Source organism: Leucoraja erinacea, chromosome 2, assembly GCF_028641065.1.
Source record: "Leucoraja erinacea ecotype New England chromosome 2, Leri_hhj_1, whole genome shotgun sequence".
NCBI lineage: Eukaryota > Metazoa > Chordata > Chondrichthyes > Rajiformes > Rajidae > Leucoraja > Leucoraja erinaceus.
In genome coordinates, this window is record NC_073378.1 from 94,360,758 (window position 1) to 94,385,143 (window position 24,386).

At 44.4% G+C, this 24,386-nt stretch overlaps 1 protein-coding gene across 1 annotated transcript in view; it reads right to left on the bottom strand.

Moving 5' to 3' along the window:
- Positions 1-4,196: 4,196 nt before the first annotated feature.
- Positions 4,197-24,386, bottom strand: part of LOC129705912 (ATP-dependent translocase ABCB1-like) — a 51,063-nt gene continuing 30,873 nt past the window's right edge. Inside the window, exons 12-19 of the mRNA XM_055649837.1 lie at positions 24,019-24,222; positions 20,396-20,496; positions 16,509-16,649; positions 15,902-16,058; positions 11,377-11,574; positions 8,485-8,691; positions 7,076-7,222; positions 4,197-6,390 (exon numbers count right to left, since the gene is read on the bottom strand). Coding sequence (XP_055505812.1) covers positions 6,193-6,390; positions 7,076-7,222; positions 8,485-8,691; positions 11,377-11,574; positions 15,902-16,058; positions 16,509-16,649; positions 20,396-20,496; positions 24,019-24,222 — 1,353 coding nt within the window. The 3' untranslated portion in view covers positions 4,197-6,192. The remainder of the gene's footprint in view (positions 6,391-7,075; positions 7,223-8,484; positions 8,692-11,376; positions 11,575-15,901; positions 16,059-16,508; positions 16,650-20,395; positions 20,497-24,018; positions 24,223-24,386) is intronic.

Here is a 24,386-nt window from a genome sequence, read left to right on the forward strand (position 1 = left end):
CATTGTGATGAAGAACACGCAGACATGGCAAGTGGAAAACAGATTTATTAAAGTTTAAAATGTGAATGAGTCTTAAAACATTGCAAGTCCAACCTCACAGCACTCCAAGCAGAGTGCAGGCAGCAAGTCCAACCTCACAGCACTCCAAGCAGAGTGCAGGCAGCAAGTCCAACCTCACAGCACTCCAAGCAATGTGCAGGCAGCAAGTCCAACCTGACAGCAAGCAGAGTGCAGGCAGCAATTCCAACCTCACATCACTCCAAGCAGAGTGCGGGCAGCTAGTCCAACCCCACAGCACTCCAACAGAGACACACACACAGGGACACACACACACACACACACACACACACACAAACACAAAGACACACACAAAGCTCAGCATCGCCAAGGACTGCTCTCACCCCAACCATGGACTGTTTACCCTCCTACCATCCGGGAGGTGCTACAGGTCTCTCCGTTGCCGGACCAATAGGTCCAGGAACAGCTTCTTCCGTGCGGCTGTCACACTACTCAACAATGTACCTTGGTGACTGCCAATCACACCCCCCGGACACTCCTCCCACAGGAAAAAGAAGTCTATGACTGTATGCATGTAAAGATTGATGAATTTTACTGTTTTTAATCTTCGTTCGTTTCCGATTAGCCAATGTAAAAACTACTAAACCCTGATCTGTTATCAAAGTGAAGTGCTGGCGAGCAAGGGAATGACAATTTTCTCACCTTCTTTAGTGAAGTACCTGTTCAACTCTTCTGCCATTTCCTTGGTCCCCATAATAATTTCACCCGTGTCTGCCTTCAAGGGACCCACATTTGACTTTGCTACTCTTTTTCCCTTAACATATCGAAATAAGCTTTTACTTCTTTATATTCCTGGCCAGCTTACCTTCGTACTTCATTTTTTCAGCCCGTATTGCCTGTTTTGTTTACTTCTGTTGTCCTATGAAAGTTTCCCAATCCTCTGGCTTCCGACCACTCTTTGCTGTGTTATACATCTTTTCTTTTAGTTTTATTCTATCCCCTAACTTCTCTTGTCAGCAACGGTTGCCTCCTACTCCCCTTAGAATCTTTCTTCCTTTTTGGAATGAAACGATCCTGCGTCTTCCGGATTATGTCCAGAAATTCCTGCCATTGCTGTTCCACCGTCATTCCTGCTAGTATCTCTTTCCAGTCTACCTTGGCCAGCTCCTCTCTCATGCCTTCATAATACCCTTTGTTCAGCTGCATCACTGCCACTTCCGATTTAACCTCTCCTTCACAAATTGCAGGTTAAAACCTCTTCTCCCCTATCCCATTGGGCAGCAGATACAGAAGTTTGAAAACGTATACCTCCAGATTCAGGGATAGTTCCTTCCCAGGTGTTATCAGGCAAGTCAACTTTCACTAAAATTTAGAAGATTGAGAGGGGATCTTATAGAAAATTACAAAATTCTTAAGGGGTTGGACAGGCTAGATGCAGGAAGATTGTTCCCGATTTGGGGAAGTCCAGAACAAGGAGTCACAGTTTAATGTTAAGGGGGAAATCTTTTAGGACCGAGATGAGGAAAACATTTTTCACACAGAGAGTGGTGAATCTCTGGAATTCTTGCCACAGAAGGTAGTTGAGGCCAGTTCATTGGCTAAATTTAAGAGTAGTAAGTAAGTAAGTAAGTTTTATTTATATAGCACGTTTTAAGTCAACTCGCATTGACACCAAAGTGCTTTACATAAATTAAATAATAAGTTCCATTACAAACCATAGAAAAAAGGTTAAAAAAAAAAAAGAATAAAATGGACACAACACATTATAGAGTTCAACACAAACGTCCCCCCACAGCAGAATCAAAACTTTCCACTGTGGGGAAAGGCACCAGAAAGTTAAGTCCTCTTCCTCTGTGAAACACCCGAGGTCGGGGCCCATTTGTGGCCTTGCAGCCAGTCCGATGATTTTCAGGGCCATCTTGCCGTGAAGATGGAACTTCGGCGTCGGGTGAAACATTCCTCAGCGGCTTGGAAAAGTCTGGAGCGGCTGCCTCCTCCCCAGAGACCGGGGCACTCGTAGCCCTCAGGCCGCGCCGGTTGGAGCTCCGACCCCGGCAAACTTGAACCCTGGCTCTGCAGCGCTCCAAATCCAGCGCCACCCGTGGCCGGACGCCCGCAGCCACAGCTCCGCGATGTTGGGATCGACGGCCACAGCGCTCCGGAGCTTACCGCACGGCGACCCCGTAAGGCATCACCCGCTCCGTGTTGGTATCCCAGCGCTGCGCCACCACCGCCAAAGCTGTAGAAGAGGGAGTTAGATGTGGCCCTTGTGGCTAAAGGGATCAGGGGGTATGGAGAGAAGATCATATTGAATGGCGGTGCAGGCTCGAAGGGCCGAATGGCCTACTCCTGCACCTATTTTCTATGTTTCTATGTTTCCTCTCACCAGCTAGAGAGCGGTCCCCACCTCCCATCTAACTCATTGGAGACCTTTGAACTATCTTTGGACTTTATTGGACTTCATCTTGCACTAAATGTAGTACCCTTTATCTGTAAACTGCGGGGGCTTGATTGTATTTGTGTATTGTATTTGCTTTGACTGGATAGCACACAACAAAAAGCTATTCACTGTACCTTGGTATTCGTGACAATAACAAATTAAACTAAACGTGTATGTGGGTCACGCAAGGGGGGTTACTCAAAATTCAAACATTCAATGTTCATACCCATGGTCTGTAAGTTACCCAAGCAAAATTTAAGATTTTACTTCGGAGTCACGTGAGTGATTACGTGAAGAAGCCCGCCAGGACGCATGCGTGTCATATCGCTACGCGCATTGCAACAAGTTACAGCAAGGGGGAACAACGTTCCCCTAGCGGCAAAATTTGAAAACCAGGAACAGCAGGTAAGGAGACTCTGCGTTCCAGAATTTGAAAGTCGGGAACAGCAGGTAAGAAGACTCTGCGTTCCTTTCCACTCACCTTTAGGTGGAAACATGGACCGGATCCATGAAGGCTGCGGGAAAGCTGGCGGGGGAGAACCGCGGAGTTGCGGGCAACCGGCAGCAGCAGCCTAAAGGCACGTTAAACTCCCGTAATGGGAACAGCTGTGCCTGACTTTCGCTCCTGACTTCGCTCCCGCACCGGGCCCGGCCGGGCGGAAGAGGGAAGCAAAACTAATGTTTCCCAGCGCTGGGTTTTTTCCACAGGAGGGGAAGCTGAACAAAGTGGTGTCCACAAATGCTGCTAGTGAAGCTGGTAGTAGGGGATGAAAGAAAAGACAGACAGACAGACAGTTGGCTCGGCAGCCATCATCGGCGCCCCCTGATGTTCCACCATGGCAAGAAGACTGCAAGAAGACAGCGGGAATGCCAGCATCATAATCAAGGACGAGTCAATCCCTTGCGATTCCCTCTTCTCCCCTATCCCATCAGGCAAAAGATACAGAAATGTGAAAACACACACCTCTAGATTCAGGGATGGTTTCTTCCCAGCTGTTATTAGGCAACTGAATTATCCTGCCACAACCAGAGAGCAGTACTAAACTACTTACTACCTCTTTGGTGACCCTCGACTATCCTGAATTGAACTTTGCCGGCTTTACCTTGCACTAAACATTATTCCGTTATCATGTATCTATACACTATAAATGGCTCGATTGTAATCATGGTTTGTCTTTCTGCTGACTGGATAGCACGCAACAAAAGCTTTTCACTATACCTCGGTATACGTGACAATAAACTAAACTGAACTGAAGTCAAACTGCAACACCGCTTGTATTTGGGTGCAATCTACAAACAGTGGCACAGCTGGTAGAGCTGCTGCTCAAACACCAGAGTGTCGGGTCCATCCTGACATCAAATGCTGTCGGTGTGGAGTTTGCACGTTCTCCCCATGACTTTGCATTGGCTTCATCCGGGTGTTCCGGTTCAATTCTACATCCCAAAATGTGTGGGTTTATAGGTTAGTTGGCCTCTGTAAATTTGCCCTTTGTGTGTAGGGATTGGATGAGAAAATGGTATAACATAGAACTAGTGGGGAGTGATCGATGGTCGGCATGGACTTGGTGGGCCACAGTGCCTGCTTCTTTGCTGTATTACTAAACTACATTAAACTAAAGTAAACCGCGTCTGCTAGAAAGCATTTTGTTGGGATACATCACAGCATGGTTTGGGAACAGCTCCATTCAAGACTGCAAGAAATTGCAGAGTTGTGGAAGCAGCCCAGACCATCTCACAAACGTATCTCCCTTCCATTGATCATTTGCACCTGACACTGCCTTGGCAAGACCACCAACATCATAAAGGATGATTCTCACCGCGGTCACTCCCTCTTCTCAGATTCAGATTCAGATTCAGATTCAATTTTAATTGTCATTGTCAGTGTACAGTACAGAGACAACGAAATGCATTTAGCATCTCCCTGGAAGAGCGACATAGCAAAAACGATTTGAATAAATAATAATAAGTGTCCGGGGGGTGGGGGTGGTGATTGGCAGTCACCGAGGTACGCTGTTGAGTAGAGTGACAGCCGCCGGAAAGAAGCTGTTCCTCGACCTGCTGGTTCGGCAACGGAGAGACCCTCCCCTCTACAATCAGACTAGAGGTATTGAACTGTGAAAACACATACCTCCAAATGCAAGGACCGTTTCTTAGAGTCATAGTGTCATGGAGTGAAACAGGTCCTTCAGCCCAACTCACCCACATCGGCCATGAGACAATCAGATCTTAGTCAAGTCAAGTCACTTTTATTTATATAGCACATTTACAAAGCAACTCTCGTTGGCCAATTGGGATAAGAATAGTATAACAAACAACAGTGGTTCATAGATTAAATATAAACATCACTACATACATATAGCCCTCGCTCAGAGGACATCAAGAAAGGCTTGGGAGTAGAGATGAGTTTTAAGTGTCGACTTAAAGGAGTCGATGGAGGGGGCAGTTCTGATGGGAAGAGGGATGCTGTTCCACAGTCTAGGAGCTGCAACCGCAAAGACGCGGTCGCCCCTGAGTTTATGTCTAGACCTCGGGATGTTCAGTAACCCCAAGTCGGCCGATCTGAGGGACCTGGAGGTGCTGTGGAGGGTAAGCAGGCTTTTGATGTAGGTGGGGGCAAGCCCATTGAGGGCTTTGTAGACATAAAGGAGGATCTTGAAATTTATTCGGAACCGCACAAGGAGCCAGTGGAGAGAGGCCAGGATCGGGGTGATGTGGTCCCTTTTTCACGTGCCCGTCAGGAGTCTCGCTGCGGCGTTTTGGACCAGATGCAGATGGGACAGGGAAGATCGGTTGATGCCAGTGTAGTTGCAGTAATCTAGGCGGGAGGAGATAAATGTGTGGACTCATCACAGCGCAAGGCATACGAGTTCACGACAGACGAGGCATAGATTCATGCAGCACAGAAACAGGCTGTTTAGCCCAATGATTATGTGCCAACCACTGAAGCCTACACTTACAGTACTTTACGTGGGAAGAGGTTCATTAAGGTCTCAGTTGCAGATGGATCAAAAAGAGTGCATATGTTTCAGTTGCAGATGGATAATTGAGTAGTGAATCGAGGACCAGAGGACATACTGTAGGTTTAAGGTGAAGGGGAAAAGATTTAATAGGTGGCTGATGGGTAACTTTTTCACACAGTGGTGGTGTGTGGAACAAGCTGCCACAGGAAGTAATTGAGGCTGGGACTATCCCAGCGTTTAAGAAGTAGTTAGACACGTACATGGATAGGACAAGTTTGGAGGGATATGGACAAACGCAGGCAAGTGGGACTTCCAGCTCTAAATTCAGCCTTAATTGCACCACACATCCCTCTCATGTAAATGGTGAATCAAAATTATAAAACAATTAAAAAAAAACAGCTTTTTGATTTATATTTCATGCAATCAAATATTCTAGATGGTCTTAACAGGCTACCTACAGTTAGTACTATTCAAAATGAGGATCCGTTTTTTTTAAGGAAAATTACAGAAAACATTTATTGGAAATATTCAAAATGTTACTTGTTTGGAGATAAACAAATTATACTTTGCAATTAAGTTGTAATGTTTCAATATTTGTGAGTTTGCGAACAAATTCTTAATTGATAACCCAGCTTCAAGTTTTACCATAGACAAAGGACATAATGTGGGTTATTTTTCACAGGAGTTTTATCACAATTCCAATAATGTAATGGGCGAAACACTGCGGAACTACATTACAAAGCCATTAAAATATATATCTATTCAAGCTTCATGTTAATTTTGAACCTGTGCATGGATAAGTGCATAGTAAGCTCCTTCTTTTGCCAGGAGCTGGTCGTGAGTTCCTATTTCCGCCACTCTTCCTTTCTGTATAACAACTACAATATCAGCATTTTGGATTGTCGACAATCGGTGGGCAATAATTAAACAAGTTCGGCCCTGCCTAGCTTCATCCAAGGCTTTCTGGACAATCTGCAAAAAGGCAAAATAAAACAAATGCAAAATTTGAGCAGGAATAGCAAGGGTGCTGTACATAGAAACATAGAAACATAGACAATAGGTGCAGGGGCAGGCCATTCGGCCCTTCGAGCCTGCACCGCCATTCAATATCATCATGGCTGATCATCCAACTCAGTATCCTGTACCTGCCTTCTCTCCATACCCCCTGATCCCTTTATCCACAAGGGCCACATGTAACTCCCTCTTAAATATAGCCAATGAACAGGCCTCAACTACCTTCTGTGGCAGAGAATTCCAAAGATTCACCACTCTCTGGGTGGAAAATGTTTTTCTCATCTCGGTCCTAAAAGATTTCCCCCTTATCCTTAATGCAAATTAAGTATGCAAGGTTCAAAAAGATCAGCTCCAACCTACAAATCTTTAAATATAGTAATGCTATAGTTCAGAATAAATAATACCTATTATAGTGAGAAACTATAATAAAATAGTAATAATAAAAATGATAAACTGGGATTCACTATTCAGAATCAGTACAGCACCAAATATATTGCAAATGAGGGGTTTTCTAATATTTACTACAATGTAACCTCTTTTTATTCTCCCAAACATTTAATTTATATAATTTATACAATTAAATACACACAACATAAACATAAAATTGTTTACTTAATATGGTTGAAAATTCAAGATTTGTAACCTTTTCACTTTCATTGTCCAGGGCAGATGTAGCTTCATCAAGGATTAGAACCGTTGGTTCCCGTATAAGAGCTCGGGCAATAGCTATTCTCTGTTTCTGACCACCAGAGAGCTGTGTTCCTTTATCTCCTACTTTTGTGTTGTGTCCCTATTTAAAAATAACTTGTTTGTTTAAATCCACCAAACACAGTATCATTCTAGTAATTATTTATTTCAAAAAACTTCAATGACCAATACAAGATGTTAACAGATGAAGAAATACAAGATGTCAAAATTATTTATTCATGTTGTGTATTTTCGCTCGTTGATGTACTGAATTATTGCTTTTTAAATGATTCCAAACATTTTGTGTCAACGACCACCTGGGTCCATGCAAATTTTGATCACTCTTTGTGTATAGTTTTCATAACATCAGCGCTAATGTTGCTTTTCGGTATGTCAAGGAGGACTCTCTCTAACCTCTACAGGTGCACAGTAGAGAGCATGCTGATTGGTTACATCGTGGCTTGGTTCAGAAACTTGAGTGCTCTGGAGCAGAAAAGACTACAAAAAGTAGTAAACACTGCCCAGTCTATTATAGGCTCTGACCTCCCGTCCATCGAGGGGATCTATCACAGTCGCTACCTCAAAAGGCTGGCAGCATCATCAAGGACCCACACCATCCGGGTCATACACTCATCTCCCCACTACCTTCAGGTAGAAGGTACAGGAGCCTGAAGACTGCAACGACCAGGTTCAGAAATGGCTATTTCCCCACAGCCATCAGGGTATTAAACTCGGCTCGGACAAACTCTGAACATTAATAGCCCATAATCTGTTTATTTGCACTTTATCAGTTTATTTATTCATGTGTGTATATATTTATACAATGGTATATGGACACACTGATCTGTTCTGTATCCGTGCCTACTATGTTCTCGTGTGCTAAAGCAAAGCAAGAATTCCATTGTCCTATCAGGGACACATGGCAATAAACTCTCTTGAACTCTTTTCACTGTTTGAAGCTGTGTTCCTTAGTTTGTTAGAGATAAATTTAAGATAGGACTCCATATTTATTGTTTCCATTACATTGATTATTTTAATTAACAAGTGGTTCATTATCCACTTCAGAGATCAGAGATCAACCGTATTACTTTTCGAAACCTGCTCAAAGATGTCCAGGCAGCTCACTAAGAACAGGTACAGCTTATAACAATTTCTATCCACATAAGTCAGTTTTCAAACAATGCTTATTGCAACATATTTTAGATAATACAACAAAGGAGATTGAGTGAAAACATCAGATAGTATTACCCTAAGCTATCTTAAATATGTTCATATGTTTTTCATTTATATCTAACCATATAATTATCATAAAATAAGCATATTAAATGCGAGTGTATTAGAAAGCACACAGAATGACAGACTTACTTCAGGTAGACTTTCTATGAAACTGTGAATATTGGCTGCTGTTGCAGCTTTTTCAATTTCTTCTTGAGATACAGCTCTGCTGTTGTCACCATATTCAATATTTTCAGCAATACTGCAATCAAAGAGCAAGGGCTCCTGGGATACAATTCCCAACTGTTGTCTCAACCATGGCAAATTGACACTTCTTGTATCTTTCCCATCCACCAACTGGAAAAGATAACAAATGATTAGTGCTGATAATAATGATGCACATCTAAGAAATGTTTAAAATGCTTGCATACACACTATATATCGTATTAAGTATGTTTTCATATTAGGCATAGTAAAAAAAGAACATCTATCAAATATTAATTAGTCATGATGAATTACAATGTACTGAAAATTAGTTAAAGTAATGGGCGGCCAGGTGGCGTAGAGGCAGAGTTGCTGCCTAACGGCGCTTGGAGCACCAGAGACCCAGGTTCGATCCCGATTATGGGAGCGGTCTGTACGGAGTTTGTACGTTCTCCACGTGACCGCGTGGGTTTTCGCAGAAATCTTCAGTTTCCTCCCAACTCCAAAGACGTACAGGTATGTAGGTTAATTGGCTTGGTAAGTAAGTAAGTAAGTTTTATTTATATAGCACATTTTAAGTCAACTTGCATTGACACCAAAGTGCTTTACATAAAATAGATAATAAGTTTCCATACAAACCATAGAAAAAGGTTAAAAAATAAAGAAAATGGACACAACACATTATAGAGTTCAACACAAACGTCCCCCCACAGCAGAATCAAAAATTTCCACTGTGGGGAAAGGCACCAGAAAGTTAAGTTCTCTTCCTCTGTGAAACACCCGAGGTCGGGGCCCATTTGTGGCCTTGCAGCCAGTCCGATAATTTTCAGGGCCATCTTGCCGTGAAGATGGAACTTCGGCGTCGGGTGAAACATTCCTCAGCGGCTTGGAAAGTCTGGAGAGGCTGCCTCCTCCCCGGAGACCGGGGCACTCGTAGTCCTCAGGCCGCGCCGGTTGGAGCTCCGACCCCGGCAACTCAATCCCAGGCTCCGCGGCGCTCCAAATCCAGCGCCGCCCGCGGCCGGACGCCCGCAGCCACAGCTCCGCGATGTTGGGAGTCGGCGGCCACAGCGCTCCAGAGCTTACCGCATGGCGACCTGGTAAGGCATCGCCCGCTCCGTGTTGGTATCCCAGCGCTGCGCCACCACCGCCGAAGCTGTAGTCCCGGCCGATCCCGACAGGAAACGCCGCTCCATTCTCGATGGTAGGCTGCAAGGACAGGGCGAAGAAGCAGCTCGGAGGGATGCTGCCTCTCCAACCAGGTAGGGGACTAAGAAATAAAGTTTCCCCTTCCCCACCCCCACCCACCACATAAAAGACCTCCAACTATCATTTTTTGACAGGACTTAAAATAAAAAAAAGGTGGAGAGACGGACTGCGGGCAGGCTGCCATACACAGACGGCGCCCACTCCTGCACATCCGCCATCTTGTATGTTGGTGCATGTGTAAATCATCCCTCGAGTGTGTAGGGTGGTGTTGATGTGTGGGGATTGCTGGTCGGTGCGGACTCGGTGTGCCGAAGGATCTGTTTCCTCGCTGTATCTTTAAACTAAACAAAACAAAAACTTTGAATATCCCATTATCACCCTATCCTGTCACAGCTCACATAAACTGTTGAATTAAGGTTTGCAAGATTTCATCATCAGTGAATTAAAGTAACCGTTCTTTATCTGCAAGTACCAATGGGTGGGGATATTTGATTACAAGGTTAAGTTATACCTTAGCCTGAACCCATGCTCACCCAAATTACAAATCTGGACACTTTCTAACAAAAGTTGCTACAGCAGGAGTAGACTAAGGTTGCAGTCTGAATTTAAATGACTTAAGAAAAACATACTGATACAAGCATGGATAGACACGAAATGAAGTTGGGAGACGATTCACCATTGAAGGCTCACTTCATTAATTAATAACTAAACAATGGTTTAAAAGGGAGTATTTTCTGGGTTTTTTTTAAAAGACAAGGTGTATTCGATTAATAAATTACTGGTTGTCTTTTCACAGTACACATTTTTCTTACATTTACTGTTTGTCTTTATATTTTACTTACATTGTTGATCAATTTAAAGTTTGTTTTATTTTTTATTAATGTGATGCACATAAATGGAAATTTGGGTTAAAATCAGAGACAGGGAGTTGGAAAGCTATCAGAAAAAGATTGGAATTGCTTCCCTACTGGAGGATTAGTCCCACATGTAGAATCAATATTTCAGTAAGAACAAATGGGTTATGAACTGGTTATCAGTACATATGGAACGACTTACTGGAACATGTGATTGAGGAAGATCAAGGAAGCATAGAGAATAGTGAAAGGCTTGGATATGTGGAGAGGTTGTTTCCATTCGTGGGATAGTCTAGGACTAGAGGTTATAGCTTCAGAATTAAAGGACATTCCTTTAAGGAAATGAGGGGGAGTTTCTTGATTCAGAGGGTGATGAATCTGTGGAATTCTTTGCCACAGAAGGCTATGGAGGCCAAGTCAATGGATATTTTTAAGGCAGAGATAGATTGATTCTTGATTAGTATGGGTGTCATGGATTATCGGGAGAAGGCAGGAGAATGGGGTTAGGAGGGAGAGTGATCAGCCATGATTGAATGGCGTAGTATACTTGATGGGCTGATTGGCCTAATTCTGCTCCTATCACTTGACCTTATGATCTTATAAGATCTTATATGAACAAATACATTGTTACAAAAAAGAATGCTGGAGATTGAAGAAGGCAGGAAAGTTGAGAACCCAACAACAGAAAATTTAATTCACTCAGCCTCCACATCTCAGCTGAACTCTTGGATAGGAATTCCCGATAAAATGTTTTCTTTTATGAAGCTATACTTACCACTTGTCCACCCATCACATCATAAAATCGTTCAAGTAACTGAACCAAAGTGCTCTTTCCACATCCACTGTTTCCAACCAGTGCCAAGGTCTGTCCTTTGTTAACTTTTATGTTTAGACCTTGGAGAACCTCTGCATCTGGTCGCGCTGGATAAGCAAATTTGACATTTTGAAACTCAATATTGCCTTCAAAGTTGGTCTGAAAATAAATAATTTGAAATGATTGTGAGAATTCAGATATAAAAGATGTACTAAAAGAGTGTAGGAAGGAACTGCAGATGCTGGTTTAAACTGAAAATAGACACAAGCTGTTGGAGTAACTCAGGGGACAGGCAGTTTTTCTGGAGAGAAGGAATGGGTGACATTTCAGGTTAAGGTCTGAAGAAGGGTCTCGACTGGAAACATCATCCATTCCTTGTCTCTAGAGATGCTGCCTGTCCTGCTGAGTTACTCCAGCATTTTGTGTTTATGTACTAAAAGAGACTACTCATGGCAGAAAGTCATTTAATCGAGCATTGAAATTTTGGATACTTTGATAGCTGACTGTTAAGAATTTCACTTTCTACTTACAATGTTGAATTAATGAGAGGTGGTCTTTGAGGGGAGGATGCTCTTCAAACTACGGAGCATCCTGGACAATACAGCTCACCCACTGCATGACACACTGGTCAACCTGAGGAGTACCTTCAGCAACAGACTGGTTCCACCAAAAAAGGGACAGAACACTCTAGGTGATCCTATTTCCCTGTGGCTATCAAACTTTACAACTCATCCCCCTTCTGTCATGGGGTAGACTGAGACTGACTCCCATGCCCCCATATGTATTATGTATTTTGTGTTTTTATGACTGTTGGCAAATCAATTTCCCTCCTGGGATAAATATAATTCTATTGTATCGTATCATAATGATGGTGCAAATTGACTGAATAGACACTAGTAATAATATCACTCGTACAGCAATATAATACAATAATAATAGAGATTAAGTGAAATTGATATCTGTGTTTAAGAAAGAACTGCAAATGCAGGAAAAATCGAAGTTAGACAAAAATGCTGGATAAATTCAGCAGGTGAGGCAGCATCTATGGAGCGAAGGTATAGGTGACGTTTCGGGTCGAGACCCATCTGTGTTTGAAGATCCAATCCGATTTTTCTTTGATCCAATTTTGAGCAATTTGGATGAAGTTTAAAATAATTTACAATATAATGTACACTTGTTGCCCCAGCATATTTTTCAGTTGGTTATTTCTATACTTTCTTGTGATATTGTAAAATTAGTTTTGTTCACAGACTTTTTATTCATCCAGGCAGCACCTGGAGAAGGGAGCCAAGATATTTTTTTGGATGGGATGGGGGGGTGGAGGGAGGGGGGAGATTATTCACATGATAGAAATATTGGGTTCAGCAAGTTCTGTCTTTTCATCTCTGGCCCTGTCCAACCATCTGCATATTAAAAAACATTCCTCACCAGTATCAACCTATTTGCCAGGCTTTGGCCTGGCTCTCCTCTCATCCAGCGTTCTTCTGCCCCTACAATCAGTCCAAAAAGGGGTTCCAACCTGAAACATCACCTACTCACGTTCTCCAGAGATGCTGCCTGACCCATTGAATTACTGCAGCACTTTGCATGTTTATTTTTTATCAACCATAATCTGCAATTCATTGTTTCTACTTGTCTTTATCTGTGGACTGGAAGAGTCCAATGTCCAAATAGTTTGTGTGGTCTAACCAAGTCCCTGGTGGCATAATTCAGAAAATAAACCATGATGTGGATCATTTGAATGAATATGTGAGGCAGATAATTCAATACATTGGAGACACAAGGAACTGCAGATGCTAAAATCTTGAATGGAACACAAAGTGCTGGAGTAACTCCAGGTCAGGCAGCATTTCTGGAGGAAATGGTTGATTTGCGCGTCACATTGGGACCCTTCTTCAGACTAATTGAATATGTTACTGGTGGAGATGGCATACTCTAATAGGTGAAATGCTGAGTTGTGGGAATAGTGTTTTACTAAGCATACCAATGATCTAAAAACCTCACTGGAGTCATAATTTCCTCTTTTATTTGGTTATTATGACCTTACTTGGAGTAGGCATTTCTCCACTCCCATGTAGTATTTTATATAATTAAATTAATGAATATTAATAAGGTAGATTTTTGAGACAAACATGATAGGGTTAGTGTGTTCTGCCCACAGATGATCATGATGCTACTCGAGCATTTCAATAAGTTTAGAGGGAAATGGATTGACATAGATAGACATCTTGGTCAGCATGGACGAGTTGGACTAAACGATTTGTTGCCTTGTAGTATAACACAATCTCCATGGGATCTATAAGACATTTGATTTTGAGGCATGGAAGGAAATATGGCAGATCAAAAGCTTGGACAAAGGGAGATATTTTAACATGTTGTAGAGGCACCAAGCGTGGTGAACAAATGGATTACTTTATTCAAGCATAATAGGTTTGTTGTACATGTCCGCTAATACAAAGTTGTTGTTACTGCTGCGAGGCTGTTGCCACGTGGGCTCGAGCTGAGCCCCTGCTGAGGCGTAAGGACACTCACCCCTAGAGAAGAAAGCTGGTCAGCTTGAAGTAAGGGAGAGAGAGAAAGAGAGGGTTGTCCCTGGGTTCGTTATATATCCCAGGACACACCCCTGTACCTCGTGACAACTCCTCCCTGCCATTGCCCAGTCACGTGACTGACTGCTGAGGGTTCATATAGCTAGTGGCCCAACCACCGGGTGCAACCACAATGTAACATAAATGAGCAAAGATGATGATTTAAAGGAAGGAATGACAGAATCTGAGGTTTGCTAACTACCAATGGTCTTATGATTCGATTCAAGAATACTCAGAGTACGTAATTGGTGGAGGGATAGATATTGTTGCAGGCTATAGAGTTCATAGCAGGCTATAGTAGATTACAAGGATAGCCAGGGACAAGGGTGAAGATAATTTTGAAAATAAGGATAAGAATTATAAAATTAACATATTGCTTAATGGTGAACAATATGGCTAGAAGTGATAGCAAAAATGCAATGGACAAGTTGGGAAGAAGGCCAGACAGGATTGTGTTGGTATGGTCATGTGTGGAGATAAAGAAGGCATAGATGTGGATTTCAGCTGAAACTAGCAATGTTACAAAATTTTGAGATTTAAAAAGTCAAGTCTGCAATTTATCCCATCAGATAAAGCATAAAAAGAAGTTTAATTTGACACCTAATTCACTTTCATATCTCAAGTATTTAAAAAGTTATGACCATTTTCATACTCGGAAATTAGCAACTTGTTCCCTATTGATTTTCTATGGACATAACAAAAAAGCTGTGATCGTGGACAGTCAAAAGCCCATAACCTCCTTAAAAATTAAGAGAACTGAATGAAATTTTCAGTTATCATAGGTTGAAGCATTCTGAAACAAAATATAAAATAATCTTACTTGGATGACCTGAAATTAAAGCATATAATTAGTTAGTTACCCAATTGTAGCTAATTTCAAACTTCAATTACTAGATCTAAACATCTATCCATTTCTTAATAAATGATTAACATCTAAGTGTCAAAATAATATTCACAAATAATTCACCATAAAACCTGATTTTTAAATCTCATTTACATTAATTTATAGGCCAAATGGAAGGAATTTAGTGTTCAATTGCTGTAAATTAAAGTCCATTTAAATCAGCTCTCTAGTGGGTTCCTGTGAACACGCTGGTTTAGAACGTTCACATTGCGGTAGATTTGTGCCGTCAAATGCCCAGAAAAATACTGCGGGATATAATGGGGCCCAAATTAGCTACTCGCAACATTAAACTTTGTATAAAGATATCTTAAGAAGCCCTTTTTAACATAAAAATAAACAGCGTACCTTCCGTTTTCCCCTGTATGAGATCCGGCCCGTTGTCGGTGGTCGTGGGTTTAGAGGTTCATTTTTAACCTACTATAACAAGTAAAGAATGCCCTTAAAACTAAAAATAGCTCCAGCTATGGAATCTTCCAGCGATTTTTCGTTAACAATTAACTAGGCTGAAAAACCTCGATTTGGACAGCCTAGGGAAAATCGCGTTTTAAACCCGCCCCCCTCTAAATGGCGCCAAAATCGCGCACACGGGCTGGGACAGATTTTCAGCGATCTTCAGGTACGCTTTGCAACATACCTACTGAAACCAAATCAGATTCATGTGATTCTTCAAAAATGGAAAGATACACCAACATGAGATTGGTAACTCAACACAGGGTTAAATATGAATCAAGTTCTTAATACTTTGGTTCAATTTCAAATAGGTGTAAGCAGGGATTTTACCAGGAATACCTTGTGGTGATTCAATGTGAGAGAAGCGCCACCCATGATTTTTGATTTGTTTCTGAATTATGTTCCTCTTGAGGAACTATCCCTTAAAGAATCCCAGGAAATTTCCATTAAAACCAGAATAGTTAATTACCATTTATTTAATAAGAATGAAAGCAACAATACGAAGACAAGTAATCTTAGTTAGGTAAAAATATTTGGCATTTACCAGCTTTTCTCCCTCTTCACTGTAGCTATCAATTAATGGCTTCCTTTCAAGAAGTTTGATTATTCTTTGTGTAGAATCTTTAGCTTTGGCATAGTTTGGAACAAATGTTGCTGTTTGTCCAAGATACAGAGCACTCAATACAATGACTGCAAAAACCCTGAAATTATCAAAAAGAAACATAATGAAAAATCACATTGTATGTCTTTAGTTTCTTGGGCTAGCAACCCAATTATTAATTAAATGTTTTGCCGGAGCTGGGCAAATTATTCAAACGATGCAGTCAATATTTTCCATATTTCCTCTTGGCTTGTCCTTGCTGCCCTTCTTAAACAATGGTATAACATTTGCATTCATCCAGTTATCTGAAACTTCACATGTGGCTCGTAAATATTTATTACTTTTTTGGGGGAAAATATAACAAATATGATCTTGAGAAGCTTGCATAACTTATGCGATGGAAAGAGATTTAAGATGACCAAAACAAAGCTGTTAAAATTAGAAATATTTTATCAATCCTATTCATACACAATGTAGTATAGATTTAACCATTTAAATAGCAACTATACTGAAGTATTAGATCAATGGCATATTTTAGAAAGTAACTTACAAGAACACATCTTCAAAAACCATGAAGCAATTCACAACGAGCCATGCTCCAAATCGGAAGATTGCAGCATTAACGAAGTAAGGAATAGATTGTGCTATACCATAGCCTAAGCCAAAGAGAGGAGCTTTCCTATATGTGGTTCTAGAAGAAAAATCACACCAAAATATTAATTAAAATTTGATACATTAAATGTTGAATTAAAAAATGGCAACAATATATTTTAGTCAATTTATTTGCTGTGTTGTTTTGAACAATTACAGGTTTGAAATTGGGTACAATTTATTTAAAATATTGGGGAGAAACATTTTCATTGAGACCATTTTTTTGCCAAAGAAGCAGCAGCAGAAATTTAATGAGCCTGCTTCCTCTGGGGTAACAAATGGCAATTGGGGAGGTTAGTGACTGGTGATCACTCTCTCTGAAGTTCAGAAATCACAAAATTCAGAAATCAGAAATCACAGGGGAGGTGTGGGGGAGAGGGGGGTGTTGGGGATGGGGGGAGGGGGGGTGTGTGGGGGGAGGGGGTGTGGGGGAGGAATGCTGTGGAGGATGGGGGTGTGTGGGGGATGGGGGGGTTATAGGGGGTATGGGGGGGGGGGTGTGTGGGGAGTGGGGAGTGGGGGGAGTGGGGGGAGGAGGGGTGGGGAGGGGGGGGGGTTGTGGGGAGGAGGTGTGTGGGGAAGGGGGGGGATGTGGGGGAGGGGTAGGGGTGTGTGCGAGAGGGGGGGTGTGTGGGAGGGGGGTGTGTGGGACGGGGGTGTGGGAGGGGGGGGGTGTGGAAGGGGGGGTGTGGGAGGGGGGGGGTGGGAGAGAGGTGTGGGGGAGTGTGTGTGTAGGGTAGGGTGGGTATAGGGGAGGGGGGCTGTCGGGGAGAGGGGGACTTTTAAAACCTTCATAACTTTTGTACTATGTCATCGGTCAGAACCAAACTTATTTGACTTGCAGCAGAGGGGAATGGTGAGTAAGGTGGCGAAAAATTGTAGCTCTATGGGGGATCTTTTTTGCGCAATACAGACAGGAAGTGGTCAAGATAAGAGTTTTAGTAATATACTAGACCAAGTGCAGACCCGTTGGGTCTGTTTCCCCAACGGCGTTTGCAGGGGGGGGGGGGGGGGGAGTAGAGTGAGAGCAGAGAGGGGTGAGGAGAGGGAGAGCAGAGAGAGGTGGGGGAGGGGGGGGAGGAGGGAGGGATGGGGGAGGGGGAGGGAGGTGTGGGGAAGGGGAGGAGGGAGATGGGGTAGAGGGGTGGGGGAGAGGGAAGGTGAGTGGGAGAGAGAGGGATGGGAGGGGGAGGAGAGGGAGAGGGGTGAGAGAGAGAGAGGGAGGAGAGAGAGATGGGGAGAGAGATGTGGGGTGGGGAAGGGGAGGGGGAGAGGAGGAGGGGGGGGGTAGGGGAGGGAGGCGGAAGAATGTGGAGGGAGGGGGAAGAGTGTGGAGGGGGAGAGGGGTGAGGGGGGAGAGGGGGGAAAGAGTGGGGAGGGATAGTGGGGGGGGGGCGAGAGATGGAAGAGTGGGGAGGGTCAGAGGGGTAGGGGAAGGGGTGGGAAGGAGAGAGGGGAGGGAGGGGGAGGGAGAAGGGTGGGTGGGCATAGAAATTAAGTGCAGGAGTAGGCCATTTGGCCCTTTGAGCCTGCACCGCCATTCAATATGATCATGGCTGATCATCCAACTCAGTATCCCGTACCTGCCTTCTCTCCATACCCCCTGATCCCTTTAGCCACAAGGGCCACATGTAACTCCCTCTTAAATATAGCCAATGAACTGGCCTCAACTACCTTCTGTGGCAGAGAATTCCAGAGATTCACCGCTATCTGTGTGAAAAATGTTTTTCTCATCTCGGTCCTAAAAGATTTCCCCCTTATCCTTAAACTGTGACCCCTTGTTCTGGACTTCCCCAACATCGGGAACAATCTTCCTGCATCTAGCCTGTCCAACCCTTAAAAATGTTGTAAGTTTCTACAAGATCCCACTTTAATCTTCTAAATTCTAGCGAGTACAAGCCGAGTCTATCCAGTCTTTCTTCATATGAAAGTCTTGACATTCCAGGAATCAGTTTGGTGAACCTTCTCTGTACTCCCTCTATGGCAAGAATGTATTTGGCAAGGGAGATGGAGAGGGGGGGGAGGAGAGAGCGGTGGGGGAGGGAAAGTGAGAGGGGAGGGGGGGCGAGAGGTGTGGGGGAGAGGGGAGGGAGGGGAGGAGGGAGATGGGGTCGGGGAGAGATAGTGGGAAGAGTGTGGAGGGAGGGGGAAGAGTGGGGGGGGGGAGGGATGGGGGTAGGAGGAGGAGGGGAGGAGAGGGAGAGGGAGGAGAGTGCGGGGGGGAGGGAGAGAGAGAGTTGTGGGGGGTGGGGGGAGGGATGGGGGAGGAGGGAGATGGTGTAGGGGAGGGAGGGGGAAGATTGTGGAGGGAGGGGGGGGGGGGGGAGAAAAGGGGAAAGAGTGGGGGCAGAGTGGGGGGAGGAGGGGGGGAGAGAAGTGGAAGAGTGGGGAGGGGGGGGGGGGAAGAGGTGTAGGCGGGGGGTAGGGGAAGGGGTAGGGGTGGGGGGGGGGGGGGGAGGGGGAGAGAGAGGGGTGAGGGACGGAGAGCTAGAGGGGTGGGGTAAGGGGGAGAGAGTTGTGGGGAGGGGGGGCGGAGGGAGATAGGGCAGGGGAGGGAGGGGGAAGAGTGTGGAGGGAGGGAGGGGGAGAGGGTGGGGGGAGAGAGGGTAAATAGTGGGGAGGGAGAGTGGAAGGGGGGGAGGGGTAGGGACAGTTCATCAGTTCCCTATTCCCTATCACCCCCAATCCTCTTTCTCTATTCCCACACACGTTACGCCGAGCTTCGACACATGCTGCGGGGGTGGGGGGGGAAGGGAGCTGGTGCTGGGGCTTTTGCAAAGGCATCTGTAAATGGATCCATTCCGGTTGGACACCTGTGAGCATTGGACATTGTGACATCACACGATGGGCCGCTGACCAGGGGCTGGGGCTGCTTCTATGGGTAAGCAGTTTTTTTTTTTAAATATGGGGGGGGGGGGGGGGGGGGGGGGGGGGGGGGGGGGGGGGGGGGGGGGGGAAGGATTTGATTAAAAATGTGTACATAAACACGACAACATTTAATCAGGAGTGGATACTTAGAAAGCAAAGTGAAATCTCTACCGAAATTGAAATAATCGCAGCGATTCTGTGTCTGGTATCGGCGTAAAAAAGAATCAAATGCAGAAAGGTGGATGGCAGGCGGGGGGACGGTCGGACGGAGGACGGACGGCGGCAGCCACAAAGTAGATAGATAGATAGATAGATAGATAGATAGATAGATAGATAGATAGATAGATAGATAGATAGATAGATAGATAGATAGATAGATAGATAGATAGATAGATAGATAGATAGATAGATAGATAGATAGATAGATAGATAATGGAATGGTATATTTGTCCCCAAATGCATGTAGGCACACATCTTTAACATGCTGACATGATTATCATTTGACCATGTCCCTTTCCTTTGCCCTGCTTGTCACCTCCCTATGCTTCTGACATCATCTGACAGCATCTAAAGTACTTCTGATGTCAATGTCCTTTTCAATGCTGGTATTTAAAGACAGAGACCATATAAAGAGAATGTTTTCCAATGCAGGCAGATTTTACTGTCAAAGTGGAAAGGTGGTAACGTTCCTGTTGTAACTGCCCTAATCCTACTGCAAACTACCTTAGCATATACAACAGGAAAAAAAAAAGTTTCTTAATAATCCAGGCAAATATTCTAAATCAAAGTCAGTCTGGGCTATTAAATAATTTTTAGCAAAATCTAGTGAAAAGTGTATATCATCAACAAAAATGATTTGAAAGTTGACACTGTATAATACAGTAAATTAAAAGTTGATAATTTAGAAACACTCTGTACCTGCTGGGTTCATCTATGCAGTCCATGTATCTTTTGAAAAAAGCATCTTCTATTGTTAATGATACAATTGTTCTTATGTTTTCCACGGCTTCTATTGAGATCTGCATTAATGTGGGTAAGAGCATTATAATTACTATTTCACATAATTATTTTTCTATGTTTATACACAACAGCAGGCACGTTAACAAAATGCAATGTATTAACTTAAATAATTAAAACAATGTTTCAGAAAATTTAATTTCTAAAATGAAGGGGCACAATTACAATTACAATTACTCTTCTCCCCTCTCCCATCAGGCAAGAGGTACAGCAGCGTGAAAATGCATAACTCCAGACTGAACCATCCTAACACCAACCAGAGAGCATTCCTGACCTATCATCTACCTCAATGGACTCCGACTACCTTTAATCGGACTTTAAGTCAAGTCAAGTTTATTCGTCGCAAACACATATGAGATGTGCAGTGAAATGAAAAGTGGCAATGCTTGCGGATTGTGCAAAACAACTACAAAACAGAATGGAACAGAATCACATATTCACATATTACATATTTGTGGGTGGGAAAAAAAGAAAAGAGACACCACACAACAGCAAATCGGTACAGTAAAGTTAGTCCCTGGTGAGATAGGATTTACAGTCCTAATGGCCTCTGGGAAGAAACTCCTTCTCATCCTCTCCGTTTTTACAGCATGGCACCAGAGGCGTTTGCCTGACCGTAGCAGCTGGAACAGTCCGTTGCCGGGGTGGAAGGGGTCTCCCATGATCTTATTGGCTCTGGAGTTGCACCTCCTGATGTATAGTTCCTGCAGGGGGCGAGTGTAGTTCCCATAGTGCGTTCGGCCGAACGCACTTCTCTCTGCAGAGCCTTCTTGTCCTGGGCAGAGCAGTTCCCAAACCAAATCGTGATGTTTCCGGACAAGATGTTTTCCACAGCCACTGAATAGAAGCACTGGAGGATCCTCAGAGACACTCTGAATTTCCTCAATTTCCTGAGGTGGTAAAGGCGCTGCCGTGCCTTACTCACCAGTGGTGCAGCGTGTGATGTCCATGTCAGATCCTCTGAGATGTGGACTCCCAGGTATTTAAAGCAGCTCACCCTATCCACCGTAACCCCACTTATCTTCAATGGTGTGTACGTCCTCTGATGATGTGCCCTCCTAAAGTCCAAGATTAGCTCCTTAGTTTTTTTGATATTCAAGAGGAGGCTGTTGTCCTGACACTAGAGTGTCAGATCAGCTACCTCCTCCTGGTAGGCCTTCTCATCGTTATCGGAGATCAGGCCCACCACCACAGTGTCATCAGCAAACTTGATTATAGAGTTGGAGCTGAACCTAGCCACACAGTCATGTGTGTACAGGGAGTACAGTAGGGGGCTGAGGACACAACCTGATTATATCTTGAACTAAACATTATTCCCTTTATCCTGTATATTGTGGATGTCTTGATTATAATCACATGTAGTATTTCCGCTGACTGGAAAGCACACAACAAAATAAAGCTTTTCGTTATACCTCGGTATATGTAACAATAATATTTGGTATATACTTAAATCACCTCTTAAGTATCTTTAGTCTAATGTATAACTATATTGATTAAAAGAAGGTAGATTTTCTTCATGCTACATGTGGATAAAATATTCATAATGGAATAATTTTCCAAATATACATGGAAGATGAGAAATATTAGAGCTGATTTTAACTTTAGATAAAATAGGCAATTCTGGGTTGACAATGCACAAAATATTCTCTAAATATTATTTTCTAGGGGCAACATAATATTATACAGGTGCACAACCTTTTATCTGAAAGCCTTGGGACCAGACACTTTTCGTAAATTCGGAATTTGTCGGCTTTCAGAATAGAAGATTTTTAGCGTAGATTTTAACGACTGGCTCAGTGGTAGAGTGCTCGGCTCATATCCGCAAGGTCGCGAGTTTGCGTCTCGATCCCGGCAGTTACTCGATCGCGAGTTTGAGTCTTCAATGTAGTTTTTTATTGCAGAATAGGAGAGAATAGGGAAGGTTAGGCTGGGATCATTCTCCGCGAGATGATCTTAGTGCGGGAGACAAGTATAGGAGAGGTGTACTAACTGTGTGGCAGAACTTTGGAAGTGATTGCCCACCATTCTTAAAAGCCGCTGTGTCTCCCTGTCCCTCCAACTCCAGAGGAATCTGCTCCCCGATGGGCCGCTACAGCGACAAGTGGCAGTTCGCCCACAGCCCGAGCTGTGCCACCCCAAGAACAAGACGTACCTTGCACACCATCAGCTTCTGCCCCTACGGGGAGCGTATTCCTCTGGAGTTGGAACGGGGCTGGGCTGGAGTTGCTGATCTGGGATCTCCGTGCTTGCAGTGGGCATGGGGGTCGGTGTCCCGATGAGGGGGCTTGGCTCGGGCTGTGGGCGAACTGCCACATGTCGCCGTAGCGGCCCATCGGGGAGCGGCTTCTGGTGGTCCTGACGTCTCTCAGCTCCTGTCCAGGGGGGTGGCCGGAGACATCAGGACCAACAGGAGCCCGCTCCCCGATGGGCCGCTACAGCGACAAGTGGCAGTTCGCCCACAGCCCGAGCTGCGCCCCCTCATCCGCAACCCGGGTTCCTCTGGAGTTGGAGCGGGGCTGGGCTAGAGTTGCTGCTGGCTGTCAGTCTCTGGGATCTCCGTGCTTGCAGTCGGTGTCCCATTGGTCCTGACATCTCCGGCACCCCCCTGGACAAGAGCTGAGACTGGGAACTGTACCGCCCTTGCCCCCTCCCTCTACAACTGCAACAACCCCACTCTCCTGCAAGGGCGGTACAGTTCCCAGTCTCAGCTCCTGTACGTCACAGCCCGAGCTGCTCCCCCTCATCCGCAACCCCAAGAACAAGACGTACCTTGCACACCATCAGCTTCTGTCCCGACGGGGAGCGTGTTCCTCTGGAGTTGGAACGGGGCTGGGCTGCTGCTGGCTGTGGGTCTCTGGGATCTCCGTGCTTGCAGTGGGCCTGGGGGTCGGTGTCCCGTTGGTCCTGACGTCTCCGGTGACTGGCACTGACCTGCTGGCATCGCCGACGTGAAGACAGTGCAAAGCTCCCGCGCCGGTGCAATGGGCGGGGAGCTGGAGAGGGGAGGGAAGGGGTCACACACATGGCCGGGAAGCAGAGGGGTGTAGGAGGGGTGAAACTGAAGGGAGCGACAATCTGCTACTGCCTGCCCGCTGAGTTAAAAAGTTCCCACGCAAGACTCACGGTACACTGTGTATCGTGAGTCTACCGTGGGAACTATTTAACTCAGTGGGCAGGCAGCAACAGATTGTCAATTATTAACCCTCCCGCGCAATATACCCTCACCTTCTCTTTTATGAATGGGGATTTAGTTCCCCTTTCTTCGAGGACCGACCGGAGGTTCCGCTGTCACCTCTGCGGGCCGCCCTCGGTGAACGTCTTCAAGGACCTTTCTTCAAGGACCGAAAAAATGTCCGCTATTCGGAGCTTTTCGTTATTTGGAATTTCGGATAAAAGGTTGTGCACCTGTAACTACTGTTGGAAATTATAATGAATTACCATATTACTTGGAAAACTTGCCTTTTGCATAGAAAATACACTTTTCCTGATGAATGAACTTTAAATAGACTATGGTAAATTCTCACCTGTCCAGATTCTACAAGATATTTATCATTCTTTAATGATTGCCCTGAAATTGTTCGCATCGCAATAAAATCTGCAGTAATAAGAAATGGGATACAACACAGAATAACTAAGGTCAGCTGCCATCCAAACACGAATGCGACGATTACAGCAGTTCCTAAGGTGCAGATATTCATTGCAATGCTACCGATTTGTAATCCCGTGGCCTGAAAGAAAAAGAAAAATGATTTGATTCCAATGCAACATACCTGTATGTAGTACAATGTGTTTTAAAGTGGGCAGCAGACAAAAAGTTGAACTCGTGTATACAATATTAATTATATGGAATGTAAAGCAGTAGAGTGCAGAAATCGGCCCTTGGGCCCACCAC